Source organism: Planococcus citri, chromosome 5 (genome assembly GCF_950023065.1).
Source record: "Planococcus citri chromosome 5, ihPlaCitr1.1, whole genome shotgun sequence".
In the NCBI taxonomy this organism is placed as follows: Eukaryota; Metazoa; Arthropoda; class Insecta; order Hemiptera; family Pseudococcidae; genus Planococcus; species Planococcus citri.
The window spans coordinates 12033544-12056650 of NC_088681.1; the positions used below are offsets into that span (position 1 = coordinate 12033544).

At 35.1% G+C, this 23107-nt stretch overlaps 5 protein-coding genes across 5 annotated transcripts; 3 read left to right on the forward strand and 2 right to left on the reverse strand.

Moving 5' to 3' along the window:
- Positions 1-132: 132 nt before the first annotated feature.
- eIF3b (eukaryotic translation initiation factor 3 subunit b) lies at positions 133-3359 on the forward strand. The gene is made up of 12 exons (XM_065368397.1): positions 133-349; positions 427-622; positions 702-821; positions 901-1084; positions 1148-1305; positions 1377-1572; positions 1641-1783; positions 1854-1992; positions 2073-2268; positions 2343-2557; positions 2632-2944; positions 3015-3359. The coding sequence occupies exons 1-12, from the start codon at positions 235-237 to the stop codon at positions 3107-3109; spliced, it is 2070 nt and encodes a 689-aa protein (XP_065224469.1). The 5' UTR covers positions 133-234; the 3' UTR covers positions 3110-3359.
- A 3151-nt stretch (positions 3360-6510) lies between these two features.
- LOC135848485 (developmentally-regulated GTP-binding protein 2) lies at positions 6511-8379 on the reverse strand. The gene is made up of 7 exons (XM_065368400.1): positions 8167-8379; positions 7947-8104; positions 7710-7880; positions 7487-7630; positions 7146-7411; positions 6864-7065; positions 6511-6771 (listed from the first exon to the last, which is right to left on the reverse strand). The coding sequence occupies exons 1-7, from the start codon at positions 8228-8230 to the stop codon at positions 6685-6687; spliced, it is 1092 nt and encodes a 363-aa protein (XP_065224472.1). The 5' UTR covers positions 8231-8379; the 3' UTR covers positions 6511-6684.
- Positions 8380-9538: 1159 nt separating this feature from the next.
- Nup75 (nuclear pore complex protein Nup75) lies at positions 9539-12694 on the forward strand. Its single transcript, XM_065368399.1, has 12 exons — positions 9539-9698; positions 9831-9936; positions 10000-10195; positions 10265-10422; positions 10495-10793; positions 10860-10982; positions 11059-11280; positions 11356-11459; positions 11528-11766; positions 11849-12067; positions 12149-12248; positions 12339-12694. The coding sequence occupies exons 1-12, from the start codon at positions 9666-9668 to the stop codon at positions 12592-12594; spliced, it is 2055 nt and encodes a 684-aa protein (XP_065224471.1). The 5' UTR covers positions 9539-9665; the 3' UTR covers positions 12595-12694.
- Positions 12695-12877: 183 nt separating this feature from the next.
- LOC135846267 (uncharacterized) lies at positions 12878-15051 on the reverse strand. The gene is made up of 4 exons (XM_065365259.1): positions 13882-15051; positions 13672-13807; positions 13359-13609; positions 12878-13271 (listed from the first exon to the last, which is right to left on the reverse strand). The coding sequence occupies exons 1-4, from the start codon at positions 13976-13978 to the stop codon at positions 13078-13080; spliced, it is 678 nt and encodes a 225-aa protein (XP_065221331.1). The 5' UTR covers positions 13979-15051; the 3' UTR covers positions 12878-13077.
- Positions 15052-15247: 196 nt separating this feature from the next.
- Positions 15248-17405, forward strand: LOC135846266 (tubulin alpha-1 chain-like). The gene is made up of 4 exons (XM_065365258.1): positions 15248-15405; positions 15752-16276; positions 16351-16882; positions 16966-17405. The coding sequence occupies exons 1-4, from the start codon at positions 15403-15405 to the stop codon at positions 17256-17258; spliced, it is 1353 nt and encodes a 450-aa protein (XP_065221330.1). The 5' UTR covers positions 15248-15402; the 3' UTR covers positions 17259-17405.
- The last annotated feature ends 5702 nt before the right edge of the window (positions 17406-23107 follow it).

The following is a 23107-nucleotide window of genomic DNA, read 5'->3' on the forward strand; positions in this document are numbered from 1 at the left end:
GGTGGCGCTAGCGCAAGTTTCAAATAACGCGTTCTGATTGGTTGAAAATTGCCACGATGAAATTTTTTCGATTTTTTTAACCAGGCAACACTGTTTATGAAAATCGCCGAAAAAAAATCATCCAGTCGAAAGCCAAAATTGCCGACTGCGTGTGTTATAATGATGCCAGAGTAATAACATTACATCTAACTTCTTTTGAATTTCTTTCGATATTTTTGTGATTAAAAATTAATCATGGCCAAGAAGAAAGATTCGGAGAAGCAGAACGCGTCCGAGAATAGTAATAAGAACGGAGAAGAACCGAATTACGAGGATCCCGACGGCTTCGTAGATGATGTCTCCGATGACGGTACGTACCCATTCTTGTGATAAACTTTGACAAGACAATATTTTTTAATGAAAAATTATTACCATTCAAATATGTAGAACTTCTCGGCGATATTCTCGCGAGAAAGCCCAAGGAAACGGATGGTTTCGACAATGTTATCATAGTCGATGGTATACCCGAAGTTGGAACCGATCGTTTGGAAAAGCTCAAAGGAGTTATTGATAAAATATTCTCGAAATTTGGCGCCATCGTTAGCGATTATTATCCGAAAAATGATCAAGGTGTTACGAAAGGGTACGTATACAAATGAAATCACCACTCTGCTGCACATTCGTTTGTAATTAGTAATTAAATGTGTTTGTGTTTGTTCTAGATACGTTTTCATCGAATACAATAACGCCCAGTCAGCTCGCGACGCTGTAGCTCAGCTAAACAATTATAAATTGGATAAGAAACATACTTTTTTAGTTAATTTATTCACCGATTACGAAAAGTACGTTGTAATTTCGAGTATTTGTCGTCAAACTGTACGAACCACTGGGGAAACTTTATAATTTGCGATTTGTTTATAGATTTACCACTATACCCGATCAATGGGAACCACCATCTCCTGCTCCTTTCCCCGAAAGACCGAATTTACAAGAATATCTCTTAGAACCGGATGCCTACGATCAGTATTTGATATTTGATTCCGATTGGCATGTTCAAATTTGGTCGAATAGCTCTCCTCATCCTACTCTGCTCGAAGATCGTGAAGTACGTATCATTTTCACTCGGTAAACATTCCAATGAAACGTTATTTAATATCGAATATTGCAGCGATGGACTGAATCATTCGTTCGCTGGTCACCTCTCGGTACATACCTTGCAACGTGTCATAAACCAGGAGTTGCATTATGGGGTGGACCGAACTTTACAAAAGTTATGCGTTTCGTCCAATCGAACGTTCAAGTTATCGATTTTTCGCCTTGCGAACAGTAAGTTCTATCAATCCATTGTGTATTTCTCAACGAACATCTCGTAATTGAATTCTCGTCTCGCTTTTCAGATATCTAATTACATTATCGCCCCAACCTGATTCATCCGATCAGAAGAAATTGATCATTTTTGATATTCGTACCGGTATGGAGAAGAGATCTTTCGTCGTGGACGGTGCTCCTACGTGGCCCATCTTCCGCTGGTCCAAAGATGATAAATATTTCGCTAGGATTGGTGTCAATATGCTCAGTGTTTATGAAACACCGGTAAGATTTCAGCAACGACGAACTGTATAATTTTACGACTGGAAACTGATTCGTTTTGCTCCCGTTAGTCTTTCGGTTTGCTGGACAAGAAGAGTATTTCTGTGAACGGTATCAAAGATTTTATGTGGTCTCCTTCGGATAACATATTAGCTTATTGGGTCGCTGAAGATAAAGATGTACCAGCCAAAGTGGTACTTTTGGAAATCCCCAGGTAAATTGGCGAATGTCAACACGATCCACTGTGTGATTTCATATCTCTAATGGAATTTTTATTATTTCAGTCGTTCGGAAATCCGAGCCAATAATCTGTTCAACGTAGCCGATTGTAAAATCCATTGGCAAAAGATGGGCGACTATTTATGCGTCAAAGTAGACCGATACGCTAAATTGAAAAAAGAAAAAGGAGAAGTGAAATACAGCGTAAGTTTCTTCTCTCGCAATTTTCACACGTTGAATTTTTTTCACAAAATATCTTCACGCGAATGATTTCATATGTTTAGGGAATGCATTACAATTTCGAAATATTCCACATGAGGGAAAAGAACATCCCGGTTGACATTATCGAAATCAAAGAACCAATCCACGCGTTCGCTTGGGAACCGGTCGGATCTAAATTCGCTATCGTCCAAGGCGAACAGAACAGCGTCAAAGTAGCCTTTTACGATATTAAATCAGCTCAAAAATTATCACTCATGAGTACGTACAACTTCTGCTGATCTGCTCGATTCGCTGTCACCTAAATGTATCCTAATTGAAGTATTTATCCGTAGAACTATTGGAAAAGAGGGTTTGCTCGCATTTATTCTGGTCTCCGGCCGGCCAGTACATCGTTTTAGCCGAATTACGCGAAATAGGTGCTTTGGAATTCATCGACACGAATGATTTCTCGACTATGGCGAGCGGAGAGCACTTCAAAGCTTCTCAAGTCGAATGGGATCCTACTGGACGATACGTTGTATCTTCTTCAAGCGCCTGGAGTAATAAAGTAAGGTTTACGAAATGTTCGAATCAGTTTGTAATATTCGTGGAGCTTGTATTGATGAATTTTTCTAATCGTAGATGGATACCGGTTACTGGATTTGGTCGTTCCAAGGTAAAGTCATCCGAAGAAATAATTCAAATACGTTTTGGGAAATCAAATGGCGGCCCAGACCACCTACTTTGCTATCGGAGAAACAGCTCAAAGATATTAAGAAGAATTTGAAGAAATACACCGTTCAATTTGAACAAAAAGATAGGATCAGATTAACGAAAGCGTCCAAGGACGTGGTAGAAAAGAGACAGAAATTATGGCGAGACTTCCAAGAATATCGCGAGAAACGAATAGAAGAATGGAAAGAACAAAAAGAAGAACGGTTGCAATTGCGCCATCGTAAGTTACCTTCCCGTAATATGCTATTTTTTAAAAGATTCACGTGCATTAATTTGTCATTTTTCCTTAGATATTGATACTGATGATGTTAACAACGATTCGCATAATCACGAAGAAGAAATAGTTGAATTTATTGTTAAAGAAGAAGTAACCGTTATCGATTGAAGACTAGTGCAGCTGTGTTGAATTTTTGATTTTTTTTCTCTCCTGTATGTTATTTTGTCTGGCGTATTTTCTCCTCCCCTTCTTAAGATATTAAATTATTAAATACCTATTCGAAAATGTTTTTACGCGATCGGTTTTTAAGTATATTGATTCTCGAGTGTATTTGTAATTCGTTTTTCAAGCTACTGTATTATCGTGTATGTATGATTTTGTTAAGTCTTCACAGTAAATGGTTTAATTCATCGATAAATCACTCGTGTCGTTCACTGGCTTGATTTCAGGTTGATAACCTCTCAAAAATTCCAAGATAGGGAAGGGGGGAGTCCCAGAAGACCATTTTCATCGGGATTGCCTGTACCCATCTTAGTTGTCGAGATCATCCGAGCCAGAGCCAACTATTTCAACGAACCGTGCTCAAATTTGGAATTTATACGTTTGAGTGGGGATGACCTCGGCCAAAAATTCTCGTTAGTACAAATACTTTGAAGAAAATGGAGAGCAGGGCTTATACTCGGTGCCTTTAAAATAACTTTGGATTATTTTTACAACGTTTAGGTTACCAAAGTTGGTTTTTTTTTACAAATTGTCAAAAATTTAATTTTTTTACAAGAATTACTCCAGTCTTGCTTTTTTGCCAAAAACTGCTGAAAAAAAATCATATTTTTGACAATAATTCTAAAAAGGAAAGTCTTGCTTTGTGTCAAGGATAAAAAATTCTCCCTTTTTAAAAAATTGACAAAAATTTTTGATTTTTAAAAAATGACCAAAAATTGTATTTTTCTTTATGAAAAAAATGCCAAAAAGTACCATTTTTTTCCAATATTGTTCAAAAGTCTCGCTTTTTTGACATAAATTGCGAAAAGTGTCAATTTTTGATTTTTTTTTTGCCAATAATTACTTACTAAAAGGTCCTGCTTTTTGCAAAAAATTAACATCTCTCGTTCAGAACCTGATTACTGAAAAATGTCAATTTTTTTCAAACGATTCAAGCAGTCAGGACTGTTATTCAAAAATAGTGCAAATCTTTTTTTGCCAGAAATTGGCGAAAAGCTCCTTCTGCTCAAATTGTCGAAATCATGATTTTTGCAAAAAATTGTCAGCAATTCCTGCTTTTACAAAAATGACAAATTTTGGTGCTAAAAGTGTAGTTTTTTAAAAAATGGCCAAAAATTGCATTTTTAAAAAAAAAAAACCATTGTTCAAAATTCTTGCTTTTTTGCCAGAAATTGCTAAAAAAGAAATCATATTTTTGACAATAATTCTCAAAAGAAAAGTCTTGCTTCGTGTCAAAATTCAAAAATTCTCCCTTTTTTAAAAATTGACAAAAATGTTTAATTTTTAAAAAATGACCAAAAATTCACAAAAATGTTTGATTTTTAAAAAACGACCAAAAATTGCATTTTTTTAATGAAAAAAATTGCCAAAAGTACCATTTTTTTCCAATATTGTTCAAAAGTCTCGCTTTTTTGACATAAATTGCGAAAAGTGTCAATTTTTGATTTTTTTTTTGCCAATAATTACTTACTAAAAGGTCCTGCTTTTTGCAAAAAATTAACATCTCTCGTTCAGAACCTGATTACTGAAAAATGTCAATTTTTTTCAAACGATTCAAGCAGTCAGGACTGTTATTCAAAAATAGTGCAAATCTTTTTTTGCCAGAAATTGGCGAAAAGCTCCTTCTGCTCAAATTGTCGAAATCATGATTTTTGCAAAAAATTGTCAGCAATTCCTGCTTTTACAAAAATGACAAATTTTGGTGCTAAAAGTGTAGTTTTTTAAAAAATGGCCAAAAATTGCATTTTTAAAAAAAAAATCCATTGTTCAAAAGTCTTGCTTTTTTGCCAGAAATTGCTAAAAAGAAATCATATTTTTGACAATAATTCTCAAAAGAAAAGTCTTGCTTCGTGTCAAAATTCAAAAATTCTCCCTTTTTTAAAAATTGACAAAAATGTTTGATTTTTAAAAAATGACCAAAAATTGCATTTTTTTAATGAAAAAAATTGCCAAAAGTACCATTTTTTTCCAATATTGTTCAAAAGTCTCGCTTTCTTGACATAAATTTTGGTTTTCTACCAAAATGGCTAAAAAGTGTATTTTTTGCAAAAAATCTCGCTTTTTTAAAAATTGACAAAATTTTTTTTTGTTTTTTAAAAAATGGCTAAAATTTGCATTTTTTTTGAAAAAATTCCAAAAATCCCATTTTTTTCAAAAATTGTCCAACAGTTTTGCTTTTTGATAAAAATTCTCGCTTTTTAGAAAAACTGCTAAAAAATGTCAAAAACTGCCAAAAATTTTGAATTTAAAAAAAATTGATTTTTAGCACTAAAGACGGTTTTTTTTACAAAAAATTCCAAAAAAATCTCACCTTTCTCAGTTTTTTTTTTAAATTGCCAGAAATTGCCAAAAAAAACCCTTCCTTTAACACTGAAATTGTCAAAGCTTCGATTCTTGTCAAAATCTCGCATTTTTTCTGGAATCAGTAAAAATAATTTTTTTGGTTGTCAAAAAGTTGCAAAATGGTCCAACTTTTGTTTTTTTTGCCATTTTTCTTCACTTTAGATGTTTTACACACGTTTTGTAATTTTTCTGGTAAAATTTTCAAGCTTTTTTGGTTACGTAAGTTACTTTTTCTTTTTTTGGAAAAAATCGAATACGACTGTTGGAAGGGGGAAGGGCTGAAGATGATCGAAATAGGAATCCAAACGATGGGAAATAAAAAATTAGGGACCTAGAGCAATAGGAGAAGAAAATAAATAGTGTTTTTGAACCTAAAAAATCTCGCGATCGCGCCCTCCCCCCCCCCCTCCAAATTGACCTGAGAATACTCTAAAAGGGCCCTTTTGAAGTTGACCTTTCAACTCCATCCACCCCTGTTTAAATGCAAGAAATTGAAGGAATTTTTATACGCCTGCAACAGTTTGAATCTGTGTCTTTGCTGGTTCCCCCTCCCTCCAAAAAGTTGACCTAGGAGACAGAAATTTGGCATGCACATTCTGATAGACTCCCTAGAGGCCCACTTTGGGGTTCGAACCGTTCAACCCTCTCTCAACCGTTTTCCAGATACAAAATAGTGGGTTTTGATGTATTCTGCAACGTTTACCAAGTTCATGTCAGTGCTAAACTCCCCCCCCCCTTCACCGTCTCAAAAAATCAACTCCAAGGAATTGTTATTGGTTATGAAATCCGATCACAAGTTAACAGATGACCGTTCAAATTGAATGAGGCCATTTTGGGACAAATTCTATCTCAAAAAATTGATAAGAAGTCATCATAACACCTGACATGAAAACATTCAACTAAAACTAGTCAACTTCTCTAGATCTAATAAGCCCCAAGCTCAGCTTTTTATAGACCAACCTAATCCAGATACTAAAATCTTCAACAAAAAAAAACACAAAAAATATTATCAAACCGATGTTATGTTTAATTCAATACGCCTCAACATCACTTACACTTAACGACAGTAACTAATTATTTTAAAAAAGTAGTACGATGTAGAAAAAAAAACAGAAGAGAAGGCCGATTCATAAAACAGAACGAATTTCATAACAAATCAGGTAAAAAAAACACCAATATCACTTCTTGACAATTTGAATAACATCTTCATCATCCATAGTGTGAGTTAATCCTACTCGTTGAGGAGAATATTTAGTACTCGTGCCCTGTGAAATCGCCCAAAGAAAGCAATTAGAAAAAATAAACCAAAATCCGGTAATGGTTCATTAATCAGAGACATTACGAAAACGATATTTACCCAAACCAAAGCGTATTTAAATGCTCCAACCAGAGTTCTGTGTATAGCATGGCAAACGTGCTCGACCGTAACACCTCTTCTTAAAATCAGACAATCGTTGAAATCGGGCGCTTGACCGGGTTTTTTGGTATATACTCTTATTAGAGATAGGTATTCCCATAGCACTTCTAATAAATAGTCTAGGTTCAGATGCAAGTTACAACTGGAATATAGAAATGAAAAAACGAAATGAGAATCGACGATCCCAAACGCAACCACGAAAACATAGACAATAATAAGTACCTAACAACGAGGCTATTCGGTTTTCTAGCAATTCGATCGACTTCTTCGATGGAAATTTGATCTATTTTATTGTACGCGTAAATGCACGGCAGGTAAACTCGATTCGCCGATATTACATCGATCAACTCGTCAGCTGTACAGTCCTCTCTGAATAGAACTTCAGCGTTGAAAATCTTGTATTCGTGGAGTATCATTTGAACCATTTTTTCATCGATTTTGGTCAAAGCGCAGGTTGAATTGAACGCTATTCCGCCGCCTTTTTTCACCTAATTTACCATAATGTTCGTCAGAATGATTCGTTCAACGAGTAAAATGACGAGGATATAACGAAATATTAGTACTTTGAAGTAGATGTTAGGTTTCGGTTTATTCAACCTAATACCGACGCTTTCCAATTCTTTTTCTAAAAGCTCCCTTTGAACGTCTTGTTTCGAAGCATCTAACATCATTAATACTAAATCAGCAGTCCTCGCTACGGCGATAACCTAAACAACACATAATCCGCATCAGTGGACGACGTTTCGATTTCGAATCAATCAACAAAGACGCAACAAGTGTGTTTACCTGACGACCACGTCCTTTGCCTTGCGAAGCACCTTCGATAATACCGGGCAAATCGAGTAACTGAATATTGGCACCTTTGTACTCGATCACACCGGGAATACAAGTTAATGTGGTGAACTCGTAAGAAGCACATTCACTCTCAGTTTTCGTCAACGTACTCAACAGCGTAGACTGCATAAAACACACATCGGTCAATGAAACGTAAATAATACACTAAACAATCTCGTAAGAACATACTTTTCCGACAGAAGGAAAACCAATAAGAGCTACTCTAGCATCGCCGGATTTCAGTACATCGAATCCTTCGCCTTTCTCGGATTTCTTAGACGGTTCTAAAAGCTGAGCCCGGTACTTGGCTAGTTTGGCTTTTAATACACCCAAATGGTATTCGGTGGCTGTAAATAAATCGCGTTTAGTATCAGAGCTGAAGTAAAACGTAAGCAATTGCGAAGAATACCTTTGTTTTTCTGAGTACGAGAGATTTCCTTCTCGATTTCAGATATTTTCTCCAAAATACCCATTTTAACAGTCGGGTAATCCTACGAAATACCGGAATATCTCACAAATTATCTTCTGACATGAAAGTTTTCCAGTTTTAAAAGCTCTAACACCGGAATACACGCATTCGTTTTTTATTTTAGTGATAATTCTTATCGTGGACATTTTTTTTTTGAAAAAAAAAAACATGTTCCACAGATAAAAGCACAGATGATTCGAAAAATTCGAGCAGCGAACGAGACGCGCTCTAGCGGTGATATTTGAAACTAGCTCAGATGAACAAAAATCCAGGCTCGAAAGCCAACAAACAAACAACTTATCAACAACGCTTTTTGGCGAGTTTTTTTTATCTACTGAAGTAGTGCCATTTAGCCAATCAGAGACAACGTTCGCGATAAAGAATCACTTCACACATTTCTTCGAGTTCAATCGCTTCGACAACGCCATAAATTAATTATGTACGTGTAAGTACATATTTGTGATATTTTTTTCAGCAGTAACTTTAACTAAAAAATCAAGATCAAAATTATGAACGTTTTAAACTTTATTAGGTATAGTTGGATAAGCTGGAAGGCGTGGATCCGTCCATCACCTTCATCTAGAATTAGAAAATGAAAATTGAAAATACTTGTCTTGTAGATAATTAGTACCTTGTACATGTACAAATACAGATACAGCTTGTCCATATATTTCTAATTTTCTATTATTACGTAATGAAGTTTGTTGAATTATTTTCAATTCCAACGTACCGACATCGATGCCCAGTTCTTTTAATTGTAATTTGTAATTCGTATTTCAGCATGACCACAACAATCTGTACGTTTGGGATGCGAATTTACAGTTTCGATCTTTATTTGATGATTTCAGCTCTGACATCAATACTCCTTGTAAAATATATTACGAGTTCCTTGACTCATGTTCGAATAAGTTCTCAGAACTCTCCTACATATATTCTTAATTCATATTAAGACAGTACACTTGCTACTCTTGCAAGTTGCATCAGTTGCACAGAATAAAATATAGTAAAGACTTAAAGAGGATAGAATAGAAATAGAATGAATAATATGAAAAATGAAAAAATACGTAGAGAACAGGCAAACCTTTAAAGCATTAGCAACTGCTTCATCATTTATTTCCAAACAATCCATATTTATTATTTAAGTCATCAGAATTGAGAAAATTGAAAATGAGATTAGAGATTTACGATTTACCATAGTAAAGTCAAAGTGTTTATTTTGAAATGTTAACGCGAACACAATATGATACACGCAAAAAAAAAGAATTGAATTGCCCGACCATGATATCATGTTTACGTCATGAATGGCACTACTTCAGTAGATAAAAAAAACTCGCCAATTGCTGTTGTTTTTGAAAAAACGAATGGAATCACGAAAAATACAATTATTTAACTATATTTTCAGTACTTCGGGCATTTAATATCATATTAATCGATTCACGATGGTAAAAGACAACTATAAACCTCCCACAGTGGTACGTAACTCAATTCATACTAGAAACACATCGTATCAAGCTAGACTATTCTCATTCCCGCCGGTTCAACGGATCAATCTTGCATGTGTTTCGATCGAAAAACACTAACGAATGTGTTTTTTCTAATTTCAGCACGTACCGGACGAAGCAGCCGAAGTTGCCGGTTTAGCTGTGGCTTGGGGAAGCTGTAACACATTCGCAGTTTTCGCCTCATCTCACGATAAAACACATCCCATAGGTGAGTTGTTTGAGAAATCCAAATCCAACGTAATACCTCAACTAACGTCGTATTTTTCTACAGATATACGTAAAAAATGTCCAAATTTTACGAGTCAAGTGACCATCATGAGACAGGATACCCTGTTATTCGATCCTCTGCTCAGGAAGTTGATCAACGAATCATGCAGCATATTCGTTACATCACCTCAGCTATCTAAACAAACTATGATCGATAGTTCTCAATTCAGTAATTTATTAAAACTCAGTAGGAAGTACAGGTGAGTTGATCGAATCTTTCTGCACGATATTGAAATCGAAATTATCGTATTTTTATCCTTTTTTTTTAGATCCGTGTTACGCGAATGTATAGAAAATATTCAAGAAGACACATCTCGTAATATATCGGATGAAGAAAATCAACGTTTTAGTAACTGTATCGCGTTATTGTATAATTTAGAATTCATTTGGCATCTAACCGAAGTCTTATACATTGATGCAATACCAGGTACGTTAAATTATTCGTAAAAATAAATTCGTAATTTGAAAAAATAATCATTACCTCGATATTGTCACTCAGATGACGTTGCTCTGCCTCATATTTCCAATTGGATTCGTTTCCATTTCCCGGAATCCGAACGAAACGCCAGGAATATCCTGCAAACAATCAAAAGCGGTGGTTCAACGATCGATCAAACGGTGGAATTCCTAAACGAAGGAGTTGAGAACATATTCGCCGATTATTGGGATACCGTAATAGGATTAGTTATTCAAGGCAACGTTGATTTATCGAGGATTCTACTACAATTACATTCTCAAGCCGATACCGAAGCTTTTACAACGCTCGACAAAATACTAAGAACGATGCCAGTTTATAAAGTAAATCTAATAACTTATCCTACAACTGTTCGTCATGAATTTGAAGTAATTCTGATTTTGATTTAGGTTTACGGTGAATTATCTCTGTCAGAATTCATCATGCAGTGGAAGCTATGGCAAGGGAATGCTGGCAAAAAGTTATCTTCCGGTCTTTACGAGAAATATCCTCAGTTGACGTTCATTCTACAAGTAAAACTTCACAATTTGGCAGATTTCAAATTTACGAAACATTTTCTCATTAAACTAATCCCTTTGATTTTTCTAGTTGATTTCTGGAAACATATCTCAGTGTTTGGAAAAACTAAAACTGCATTGCGGTAAATGGTATCAAGCTATGGCTGCTGTTTTGTTATACAAAGAACCCGCAGTAAAATTTCACGAACTTAGCTACCACGCTCATCAATTCATTAAACATTACGGTGGCAATTCTAGTCTAAATCTATGCGACGCTACTGTCCTCGCTTTATTTGAAAACGATTTAAATTCGGTACCTATTTCATTACCCTTTTCACTCCTCGTACAATGTAAAATTCGTGTAAAGTTAATTGATAAATATTCCTAGGCTGTGAAAAAATTCCAAATGGCATCCGATGGAGGTTGGTTAGCAACCCATTTAACTCATTTATTGACACTTTGCGGTAAAATAGAATCAGACGATAGTCAATCGTAAGTAAACGTTCATCTTTCTCGACATTATCTCGTGAAAATACTCTAAAAATTAATTATTTTCATAGATCCGAAGACCTGGAGAGAGGAGACCATCTCCAATTACACGTTAAATTCATCCTCGAATACGGTACTCTACTCATGTGTCATAAATCTCTCTGGCAAGTCGGTTTATGTTACTTGGATCAGTGTTCTCACGAAGGTAGAGCTCGTCAGCACGTCTTGTTATCTCGAATATCTCCCAGAACCGATGCGAAAACAATGAAAATAATACAAGCCGCATCTAGCAGAGGCCTCAACGACGTAGGTACGTAAAACGTTCCTCTGATTTGATTTTTCTTCAGCCTTTTCGTTAGTTTATCATCTTAATCGTTGTATTTGGCTTGCAGCTACTGGCTTATGTCGTGTCCAAGGTATGAAATGTATGCGCCGTAACCAGCTCGGAAAAGCTCTAGAATGGGCATTTCGCTCTCAAGATTCGGCCTTCGCTTCTCATCTCGCTGATCAGTTCTTACAAAGCTACGTTAAAAAAGGATCTTTCGATTCGAACGATTTTCTAGATAATTTAGGAAGCTGTATGTTGATCTGCGATCGACTCACGTTTTTAGGTATTTATCATCGATCTCTCTACCCTAATTAATTCATTTCTTCTCGAACCATCTTTTAATCACCTTTTTTCACCATTTCAGGTAAATACTGCGAATTTCGTCGACTTTATTCGGCAGATAAACTAAAAGAAGCGGCCACCTGTTTGAATGATTTAATTACGTCGAAAATAGCTCCGAAATAGTGAGTGTTTTTTTCAACCCACCGTTTTTCAGCTTCATTCTGTCTCTTTATTTATTTTTGATCAACATTTTTGTGTTCTTTTCCCTCTAGTTTCTGGTTGACTCTTCTAACTGATGCGTTACCTTTGCTACAAAACGAATCAGAAGAGCCTTTATTCGATACTCAACAGACTGCCAATCTTACATTCTGCCTAAATGAGCTATCCAGTTTGAGTGAATGGGATTTATCTAACGTGACGCCTCCTAGAGCAGCCATTGAACGTCAAATATCCATTATTCGATTAGCATTGGCGAAGAACATGGCCAAAGCACTTTGTACCCAGATGATCGCTAATCCTGGGTTTTAAAAGATTAATATCCACGTGTAATTCTTACAGTTGTGTTATTTTTTGTACAGTTTGGTTTTTTTTTTACGTATTTCAAAATACAGAGAATTCCTTTTTAGTATATCTTGTTTTTTTTTTAGTGTGTATGTACTTGAAAAGCTAAAATATTACGAATACTCCAAAGCGAAACTCATTATGTTAAAAAACAAATCGAGTTCAAGTATTTTCAAATAATGGAGATGAATTTTAATATTTTAAAAAGAGAAAGAATTTTTGGACAAAGTAAATAGAGAAAAATAGTGGCTACATAATCGAAAAAAAAATTATATTGAAATATTGTACACGAACTACGACATCACACCAATATATTTACATCGTCGCAGATTAAAAAAATAATAAATAGTCAGTCTAGAGCATAGAAAATAGCTCTCAAAATCTAACATGGTCATTAAAATAAACATTTCATTCAAATATAGTACTTAAATTGCTATTCTACTAAAATATTTACATCGTCTCAGCAGGGATTCTGACAGTGGACGTTTCTACGGTAACTTTTTCTTCATAAAATTTGACTTCATCGTCGATTTCGGTCAACTCTTCCAATATGTCGAAAAATATAATTTCACTTCTACATGAGAGCAGATACGAACTTAAATGCGAACAGAAATCCTTATGTTGTCGTTTACTGAAAACGTACACTAAAAAAAGAAATAAAATTTCATCAATATTACTCCTTTGAAATACAACGCAGTTGTATTTTCTTTACTCAAATTTCATCGTTTTACCTTCACTGAGCACGTTTTCAGGCCAATATCCAGTAGGTACAATCTTCAGATACTGATCCTTATTAGTCTTCGAGTACATCTTTAAATCCTGTAGGAACTGTTCAGTAGAGCAAATATTTCTATCGTGAGATCTCGTTCTACAAATACTGATAGTTTCGTTCGAATTCGACGAATAACTCGACTCTATTACGTTTACAGGATTATCTTGGAGCTCTCGAGCAGGAATTTGTTTGCTCGTTATGATTGCAAATCTACAAAAGTGTTGAGAATTAGTACAATTGTGAACAATTTTCGTACGATTTTAAGAACTCACTCTTTGACTAGATGTTCGATAGTGTTACGTAATTGATTGAAACGAATCTTCGGATTATGAGCGAATAGGGTTACTACTTGTTTGCTAGCATTTTCTCGAGAAGCAGTATGCGATACTTTGGTCTCCCTTACGAGTTCTGTAAACATAAACTTCATGTATATGACTGAATGGCAAAATTCTCATATATTTATACAAGTTTCAAAATCTTACCGTATATTACATCATCAGTTCCTGATTCATTTATCGTTGCTGGAACATCGGTGGAAAGTTCACCGTTTGTTAGTTCTGTGTTTCTTGACAATAACATCGTAGCGAATGAATAACTCCAGAATTTCGTACACTTCGTTGACCAAAAAAAACTGAATTAAAAAGGAGAAATCTTCATCCTTGTATCAAAACACAACATGAAGTTACACTAATTACACTCTCGTACGAATTTATATCGAACAAAATACGTAAGAAAATCGTCACTGGATCACTAATGATACTTATTTTACTCGATTGCAACTTTCAAACGTCAAACTTTCACCGGAAAAGTTCTCAAAATTCAAAATTTGCAAGTTTTCGAACAGAAAAGACCGGGAATAAAATTTCTTTTTGGCTTTTCGTAAACAACTATTCGACCAGCATCACAAATGCTGCGATTTGATTGGCTGTTCGTGTTTGCGATATTTGACAACGTCGCAAGTCGTTTTGTGTGGGAAGCAGGCAACACTGGTTTCATTCGGTTTCATTCAAATTATTCCATTTATGGTTTTTAGGATTTTTTACACGAGCGTCTCGAGAGCAAATATGTGTAACCAATCAGAAGCGAGTTAGTTTTTATCTGTTGTCTCTCTTTCGTCCGTTGTTTTCGTTTTGGTCTTGTATTTTATTTTATGATGGTGTATTCGTGTATATTTCTATATTTTTCTTTTAAAAAAATAAAAATATATTTTCCAACGTCGTTTTTTTCGTCATATATGTATAAATCATCACATTACAAATAATTCGTGAATCAATGTAACATAACTTTACTATATGTTGAATAATTATTAAAGCAGTATCTTATATCTATTATCTATACTAGTATCAAAATTCAAAACGTGTAGTTCGAATTCTCAATAAAGATGATCGTTATGTGCTTGTGACGATATGGCTAATACAAGTGTCATTTCGAATTCTCGATAAAGATGATCGTTAAGTGTTTGTGTTGTGACGATCATCTTCATTGAGAATTCGAAATAGGTAGGTACTTATTTTATTACGTTTTGAATTTTGATATTGATACTAGTTAAGTACGTATAGCTTTGATATCGTTTAATAATTTAACGTTTACGGTTTAGTAAAGTTATGTTACATTGATTCATTTTTGTTATTTGTAATGACTGTGATGATTTATACACATGTATGACAATAAATATACGAATACACCATCATAAAATAAAATACAAGTCCAAAAACGTAAACAACGGACGAAAGAGAGACAACAGATAAAAACTAACTCGCTTCTGATTGGTTACACATATTTGCTCTCGAGACGCTCGTTTTTTTACGGCAAACAAAGGTGAAAACGTAAAACGGACAACGGTTACTTGTTACTTCATTATAAAAGTGGCGGTTGACGATACTCGTAGCTTATTTCGTTGATCGGTATTTTTATGCTCTTTGAGTGATACTTCAAGCTTTAAACTTTCTCTTTTTCAATCGAATTTATTTGTTTTTACGTTAATTCCACTCAAATCAATCAAAATGGTGAGTATTTCGAAGTTAGAATACTTTTTATTCGTAATTTAGTTTAGAATTCATCTTTTCTCGAATCTCGAATTCGTCGCGTGTGTGACGTTATTTCCTGTGTGAGTAGGCGACGTGTTCTTTGTGTAGACGCCATATGTGCATTATTTCGTATTTTATTTCATTAATAGCTTTTATTCGACGATTTGAATCATGTGAATAGCTTATTCCTTCCATGAACTTCAGCCACGTCACTTTTTTTCGTTCGGAATTGAGCTACTTTCTCTCGTTAATAGCCTCGTTTTGCACGCATGACCTATTTTACCCGCCTACTGTATTATATTAATCGCATCGTTGATCTTTCCAGCGTGAATGTATCTCTGTACACGTTGGCCAAGCCGGAGTCCAAATCGGTAACGCTTGCTGGGAATTATACTGCTTGGAACATGGAATCCAACCGGACGGTCAGATGCCCTCCGACAAAACCATCGGATCCGGAGACGACAGTTTTAATACTTTCTTCAGCGAAACCGGAGCTGGTAAACACGTACCCAGAGCGGTATTCGTTGACTTGGAACCGACCGTAGTCGACGAAGTTAGAACCGGAACGTATAGACAGCTTTTCCACCCCGAGCAATTGATCACCGGTAAAGAAGACGCGGCTAATAACTATGCCCGAGGTCATTACACCATCGGTAAAGAAATCGTCGACTTGGTATTGGACAGAATTCGTAAATTGGCCGATCAATGCACCGGTTTACAAGGTTTCCTGATTTTCCACTCGTTCGGCGGCGGTACCGGTTCCGGATTTACGTCTCTGTTGATGGAAAGATTATCGGTCGATTATGGTAAAAAGAGTAAATTGGAATTCGCCATCTATCCCGCTCCTCAAGTACGTAATTTTATTCGAAAACCTAGTACAATTATGTCTCATGGACCTGTATATTAATTACCCTCGTTTAATAGGTTTCCACCGCTGTCGTTGAACCTTACAACTCCATCTTGACCACGCATACAACCTTGGAACATTCCGACTGCGCTTTCATGGTCGACAACGAAGCCATCTACGATATCTGTAGACGTAACTTGGACATCGAAAGACCAACCTACACCAACTTGAATCGTCTGATCGGTCAAATTGTATCCTCGATTACCGCCTCGTTGAGATTCGACGGTGCCCTAAACGTAGACTTGACCGAATTCCAGACCAACTTGGTCCCCTATCCTCGTATCCATTTCCCTCTAGTCACCTACGCCCCAGTCATCAGCGCCGAAAAAGCCTACCACGAACAACTGTCCGTCGCCGAAATCACCAACGCTTGCTTCGAACCGGCCAACCAGATGGTTAAATGCGATCCCAGACACGGAAAATACATGGCTTGCTGTATGTTGTACCGTGGAGATGTCGTACCGAAAGACGTAAACGCCGCTATTGCCACCATCAAGACCAAAAGAAGTATCCAATTCGTCGACTGGTGTCCGACCGGTTTCAAAGTCGGTGAGTAGGCGGAACAACTTTCCTACGCGGATGCGAAATTCACCCGAACGAATCATTTTAATAATCAATTTTGTCTATTTTAGGTATCAACTACCAACCACCCACTGTCGTCCCTGGAGGTGACTTAGCCAAAGTACAAAGAGCCGTTTGCATGTTATCCAACACTACCGCTATTGCCGAAGCATGGGCTAGACTCGACCATAAATTTGACCTGATGTACGCCAAACGTGCTTTCGTACATTGGTACGTGGGTGAAGGTATGGAAGAAGGTGAATTCTCCGAAGCTCGTGAAGATCTTGCTGCCTTAGAAAAAGATTACGAAGAAGTAGGCATGGACTCCGTTGAAGGAGAAGGCGAAGGCGCAGAAGAATACTAAACATCGATGCTCTCGAACAAACACTAACACGCTTTAATATCGAATGGAATTCTTTTTTACTCGATTTATATTATTTTAATACTGTCTGTATTGTGCATTATTTATTGTGCTTTTTTTTTATAATGATTAAATGTTAATTGAATCGCACATTGTGTTTTATTGTTGCTCGATACGAAGAATTTATGTTACGATTATGATGAATTAGTTTCGTTCCAATTGGTACTCGATGGTTGGTTGAAAATAACCTATTTTTGATGGAATGCCAAGTAATGGTAATTTTGTTCGGATTGCAATATTTGTCGTACAAGGAATTCTAAAATAGAAGAGCCTAAAAAGGAAGTAAATGGAATAACGAGTTTTGGCATCGTTTCAATTTGAAGTATTTTGAAAAGGGAATCTGAGTAAAATAAACTTCGTACGTTAAAATAGTATTCGTTTAGAAGGGGAGCTTTGGAGTATTTTGGAGTTGCTAACGGTTACGAAGTTTCTAGAAGAATTTGAATTTTCAGTACACTGATTGGAATTTGAACTCAGAGGTTATCAAAAAAGTATCTCATAACGTCATTCTCGAAGAAACTTGAAAAATACGAAGTTTTCAACGTCACAATAATTTTACACCTCGTTTCTCCAAAATTGACAACACGAATGCTAGTTTTAAAAACTTGATTATTATTTCAATTTTCCATGATTGTATATCATGTATAATATCTAATTCGTATTTTGGAATAAATTATTATATCAATAGAGCAGATGGTACGACTAATAGATACTGAACATGGTAACTGGTAAGCATTTTTTATAGCTGCAATAGGTAGAATAGAACTTACTAGAGATGAATAAATTGCCTACATCTTGTCTTCAAGGAGCAAAAAAAATGTTCAAACAACTGATTTTCTCATTGATTTCAGGGATTGTACTCGGTTACTTTTTAAGTAACCCAGTTACTAAAGTTACGAATAGTAACTTTTGGTCACTAAAAGTTACTTTTTCCCAGTTTTTTCACAAATTTTCTTTTTTTCAAAATTTTATTCAAAATTCTTCCAAAAAAAAAAAATGTTTTCATTTTAACCTGGAGCCTGTTCTAATTGATCAAATAAAGTCAAACTCGGGGAATAGGGTTCTCTTGAGAGCTAAAATTGACCCCTGCAGTTGGAAGGGTCAAAGTTGAAAATTACAGAAAGGTAATTTTCATGGAAAAGCCTTGTTTGGCCCCAAATTGATGAAAAGGGTCCAAATTCATACCATTGGTGAGTACCACCATTGTAAACAACATATTCAAATTTCAGCTTCCTAGGTCATCCCTACCTCATTTAAGGTGGAAAAACCCTGATTTTGACCCTATTATTGACCCCACCCCACTCTAAAATTGACCTACGGAGCCCCAATGTCCACCATACAACGAGATGGTGCCACTTGAGCGTATTTTGCAGGTTTCAACCTTCCAACCCTGTTTGACCCCTCTCCAGATTCGAAAAAGTGGATTTTTTGGATATTTTACGTGTTTTTCGACTTTTGACCAACTTTTAAGAAAGCCTACAGCTTCTCTAAATTGACTTAGAGGGTCCAAATTTTCACAGTACACAATGGGAGGATGTACCCGAAGTGCTTTTTGCAGGTTTCAACCATCCAACCCTATTTGACCCCTCTCCAGGGTCAAAAAGAGGATTTTTGTGAATTTTTTTCTTCGTTGATTTGGTGAGCTTTCTTTTGAATTTTTTGTAGATTTTTCCCTATTCTGACGGGTATGATTTTTTTGAATTTTCGCGAGTTCTCTTTTTTAAAGTTTTTTGATGAATTTTCTCAGAATTTCCATTTTTTTTTCTCTTTTCAAATTTTTTGGCCAAGTTTCTGCAGTTTTGACAGGCATTTTTAACTTTGAATTTTCACAATTCTATGGTTTTGTTCTAGATTGGGGTGATTTTTTTGCATAAATTTTGACTGCATTTATTTTAATTCAATAGTTTTTTTTTCTTCTGAGTTTCGTGCTTTAAGTAAACAAGTGATTTTTTTGCTCACATTTTTGTGGAATTGTGATTTTTCTTCTTCCAAAAATCACGATTTTCTTTAAATTTTGATCTTTTTTTTCGAGAAGGAAGGGAAGCTTTGTCTTCAAGATTTGATGACTTTGTTTTTTTTTTCACTTTTTGTGGTGGATTTTTCTGCATCTTGATATCTTTCATTCCTTGATCCCTCTCTCTGTCTCTCTCTCTCTCTTTGAGCAATTTTTTTTTTCAAGTTCAAATTATTTTTCTCTGTTAAATCCTCTTGAGTTTTGCTACAAATTTTTCGATGATTTTTCTCAAACATTTTTTGATTAATTTCCAAATGTGTACCTTATTTTTATTCTCGCGAGTTCTCTGTTCCGAATTCTTATAACGATTTTTGTTGAACTGAATTTTCCAGAGTTTTCCATTTTCATCATTTTCATAATTTTGTTTTGAATTTTAAGTATCGATTCGTTTTTCTGCCTTAATTTTTATTCTTAATTTCGGCCAAACCTTTTTTCTTGAAGTTTAAAGATTTATTAATAAAATTTTCTCCTAATTTAGCCCCAAATTTTAGTAATTTTTTCCGCTTAAATTTTTGTAGAATTCCTCTGTTTACAGGTTTTTTTATTTTTTTTTTCGAGTTTCTGAGAGTTTTTTTGGACTTTGAGACTCGGTGGTTTTATTTAGAATTTTTTTGAGGATTTCTTGAATTTTTTTTTCAAATTATATTCTTTTGAATTCTCGTGGATTTTATTTTCCAATCTTTAGACGATTTTCCCCAAATTTTTGTGTTTTCTTTTGTGTCTAAATTTTTGCGAAGTTTTCGTAATTTTATCGTTAAATTTCGCGAGTTTTTTTATTCAATTTTTGCCATGTTTTTTCTTAAATTTTAGTGCTTTTTATTGTTCGGTGGAGTTTTTCTACTTCTAATCGAATTTTTATTCTGGATTCCTCGTGATTTATTTCAACTTTTTAAATTTTGACAAAACTCTGTTCTTTGGTTCATTTTGAATTTCGCTCTCGAGTTTTATTCTTGAGGATGAGGACTTATGCTTTTGATTTATTAAAAGAAGATCACAAAGAGGTTTTTCAACATTATTTTTTTTCTCTCCAGATCTTGATCTTTGCTCTACATTTCAATAATTTTATCACCTTTTTCCCATTTTTTTGGGAGGGGGGGGGGAGAATTGTCAATTTTTGATAGTTTTGATGGAGGATTTTTTTTTCTTTTTGAAGCAAGGTACATTTTTTTGTATTCACATTTTTAAAATGATTTTCACCAATCACTTTTTTTCTAAATTTGGATTGCAATCTCCACCCTCCCTCCCCCGTCGCCCTTCCCTGTTGATTTTAATAAGTTTCCTGTACTAAAATAAGTTTTTTTCATCAAATCCTCGCTATTTTACAATTGGTATTTTCGTGTTTGATTTTTTAAAATAATTTCAAATAAAAGATTAAATTTCGTTCCTCCCTGTTTCGAAGGACTTCCCCCCCCCACCGTTCTTTCAATATTTTGCAATTTTTTGAGTAGTTTAACACAATTTTTCGATTATGTTTCTGGAGTCCTATATTTTTTTCACGCTTTCTTTTTGCATTTTGATCTACGAGTAGTTTACTTTCGAAATGTTGATAAATTATTTGTTTTGAGCTTTTGCTAAGTAATTTTTTTTTTTCAAAAATGGTTTTTATTCGAATTTCGATGTTTTTTTTTTTGTTTTTTGAAACTGCTATCAAAATTTTCGTTACGTTTTGTTTTGTTTTTTTTTTACATTAAAATTTTTTTGGTTACTTTTTCCGGCTTTTTTAGTTACTAAAGTTACTTTTTTTGAGAAAAATTTGAGTACAATTCCTGGATAGCCGGGTAGGATTAATGGAAACTGAACAAGTGAATATGATAAGCATTCGCTGCTGCAATAGTAGAATATAATTCACTAGAGATGAATAAATTGCCTACATGTTAACTGCAAGGAGCAATAAAATGTTCAAAACGACTGATAGGTATTCACATCGATTTGGATTTTTAAATGATTCGCAAAACTTCTACGAGTTTTCAACATATTTCGCAAGTTTTGATGATTTTTTTGTCAATAATTTCAATTTCCATTTTGAACTACGTAATAAGATTTCAGAAAGGCTATAGGTGGATAAGTTTGGCGAATTTGCCCCTGAGAGCTTCAGGGTTGATCTTTGCATGGAAGGTGGGTACCCTTGAGCACCTTCCGTCACGAAAGTTTCAGGCCCCCAGACCCCCCCCCGTTTTTGAGAAACCCCCCCTCTTTATGAAATTACAATAGAAATTTTTTTCTCAGCCTCATGAGAACCGATTTTTTCAATTTTTTGGTATGTTGTAAACATCCATAAGAGGTATCCCCACAAAAATTTTCACCTCCCTCCCCCCATATCCCCCCCCCCAAAAAATGACTTTTTTAAGCTTGTTTGCCCGTTTTAGCAATGATCATGATTCTGCACAAAAATGGGAATAGCATTTTTAAATGTGTTTTCGACCCCCAAAAAACATACCTATATTTTTTTCAAAAAAAAATTTTAGGTGTGTCGTGGTCAAAAATTGAAAAAACTAACAGAGGGGGTAAAAATGAATTCTGGTGTAAATTAATTTTTAGTATAATAGTAAATTGAGGTGGGGCAGAGGCACTGGAGGGGTGTGGTTGAGGGTAGCATTAAATGGGACGTCATATTCGTGTTCGGGGTATTCGAGTCATATGAAAATGACACCAACATTATGAAAATAGCTCAACCTTTAATACAGTAAAAATTGAGGTGGGGGCAGAGGCACCAGAGGGTGTGGATGAGGGGAGCATAAAATTTGACTACATATTCGTGTTTGGGGGGTTAGATTCACATGGAAACGACACTAATATCATGAAAATAGCTCAACTTTCAGTATAGTAAAAATTTAGTTGGGGGCAGAGGCACCTGAGGGGTGTGGATGAGGATTGCATAAAATTTGACTTCATATATTCGTGTTCGGGGTGTTTGATTCATAAGAGAACGACACCAATATTATTATATAGCTCAATTTTTAGTATAATAGTAAAAATTGAGGTGGGGGCAGAGGCACTGGAGGGGTGTGGTTGAGGGTAGCATTTAATTGGACGTCATATTCGTGTTCGGGGGGTTCGATTCATATGGAAACGACACCTCGTTTACCAAAAATATTAATTTACACCAGAATTCATTTTTACCCCCTCTGTTAGTTTTTTCAATTTTTGACCACGACCCACCAACAATTTTTTTTTGAAAAAAATATATGTTTTTTGGGGATCGAAAACACATTTAATAATGCTATTCCCATTTTTGTGCAGAATCATGATCATATCATTGCTAAAACGGGCAAACAAAGCTAAAAAAACGTCATTTTGGGGGGAAATGTGGGGGGGGAGGGGGGGTGAAAATTTTTGTGGGGATACCTCTTATGGATGTTTACAACATACCAAAAAATTGAAAAAAATCGGTTCTCATGGGGCTGAAAAAAATTTATATTGTAATTTCATAAAAGGGGGGGGGGTCTGAAACTTTCGTGACGGAAGGTGCTCAAGGGTACCCATCTTCCATGCAAAGATCAACCCTGAAGCTCTCGGGGGCAAATTCGCCATACTTATCCACCTATAGCCAATATCTTCGTTTTTTTAAAACTAATTTTGGCGTTATTTCACTTCGTTTTGTTGATTTTCAAATTTTGATGATTTTAAATTTTTTGTCAATTCCAATTCCCAGTTTCCATACTAAATTATTTAGTTTTCAGATTTTTTTTTCGATTTTTAAAATTAATTTTTGCATGCTTATGTACTTATTTTTCGAGTTTTCATTACGTTTCTCAAAATTTTGACAAATAATTATCAT

Excerpts from the sequence above, each read along its gene's own strand:
- Nup75 (XM_065368399.1), top strand. The coding sequence starts at position 9,666 with ATGGTAAAAGACAACTATAAACCTCCCACAGTG. Across the intron at positions 10,196-10,264 it reads AAACTCAGTAGGAAGTACAG|ATCCGTGTTACGCGAATGTA; the intron begins GTGAGTTGATCG and ends CTTTTTTTTTAG. Across the intron at positions 10,423-10,494 it reads ATACATTGATGCAATACCAG|ATGACGTTGCTCTGCCTCAT; the intron begins GTACGTTAAATT and ends ATTGTCACTCAG.
- eIF3b (XM_065368397.1), top strand. The coding sequence starts at position 235 with ATGGCCAAGAAGAAAGATTCGGAGAAGCAGAACGCGTCCGAGAATAGT. Across the intron at positions 350-426 it reads AGATGATGTCTCCGATGACG|AACTTCTCGGCGATATTCTC; the intron begins GTACGTACCCAT and ends TCAAATATGTAG. Across the intron at positions 2,269-2,342 it reads TCAAAAATTATCACTCATGA|AACTATTGGAAAAGAGGGTT; the intron begins GTACGTACAACT and ends ATTTATCCGTAG.
- LOC135848485 (XM_065368400.1), bottom strand. The coding sequence starts at position 8,230 with ATGGGTATTTTGGAGAAAATATCTGAAATCGAGAAGGAAATCTCTCGT. Across the intron at positions 7,881-7,946 it reads GTTTTCCTTCTGTCGGAAAA|TCTACGCTGTTGAGTACGTT; the intron begins GTATGTTCTTAC and ends TGTTTTATGCAG. Across the intron at positions 7,412-7,486 it reads AACCTAACATCTACTTCAAA|GTGAAAAAAGGCGGCGGAAT; the intron begins GTACTAATATTT and ends ATGGTAAATTAG.
- LOC135846266 (XM_065365258.1), top strand. Across the intron at positions 16,277-16,350 it reads CCATCTATCCCGCTCCTCAA|GTTTCCACCGCTGTCGTTGA; the intron begins GTACGTAATTTT and ends CTCGTTTAATAG. Across the intron at positions 16,883-16,965 it reads TCCGACCGGTTTCAAAGTCG|GTATCAACTACCAACCACCC; the intron begins GTGAGTAGGCGG and ends TGTCTATTTTAG.
- LOC135846267 (XM_065365259.1), bottom strand. The coding sequence starts at position 13,978 with ATGTTATTGTCAAGAAACACAGAACTAACAAACGGTGAACTTTCCACC. Across the intron at positions 13,808-13,881 it reads AACTGATGATGTAATATACG|AACTCGTAAGGGAGACCAAA; the intron begins GTAAGATTTTGA and ends TTATGTTTACAG. Across the intron at positions 13,610-13,671 it reads ATCGAACATCTAGTCAAAGA|ATTTGCAATCATAACGAGCA; the intron begins GTGAGTTCTTAA and ends ACACTTTTGTAG.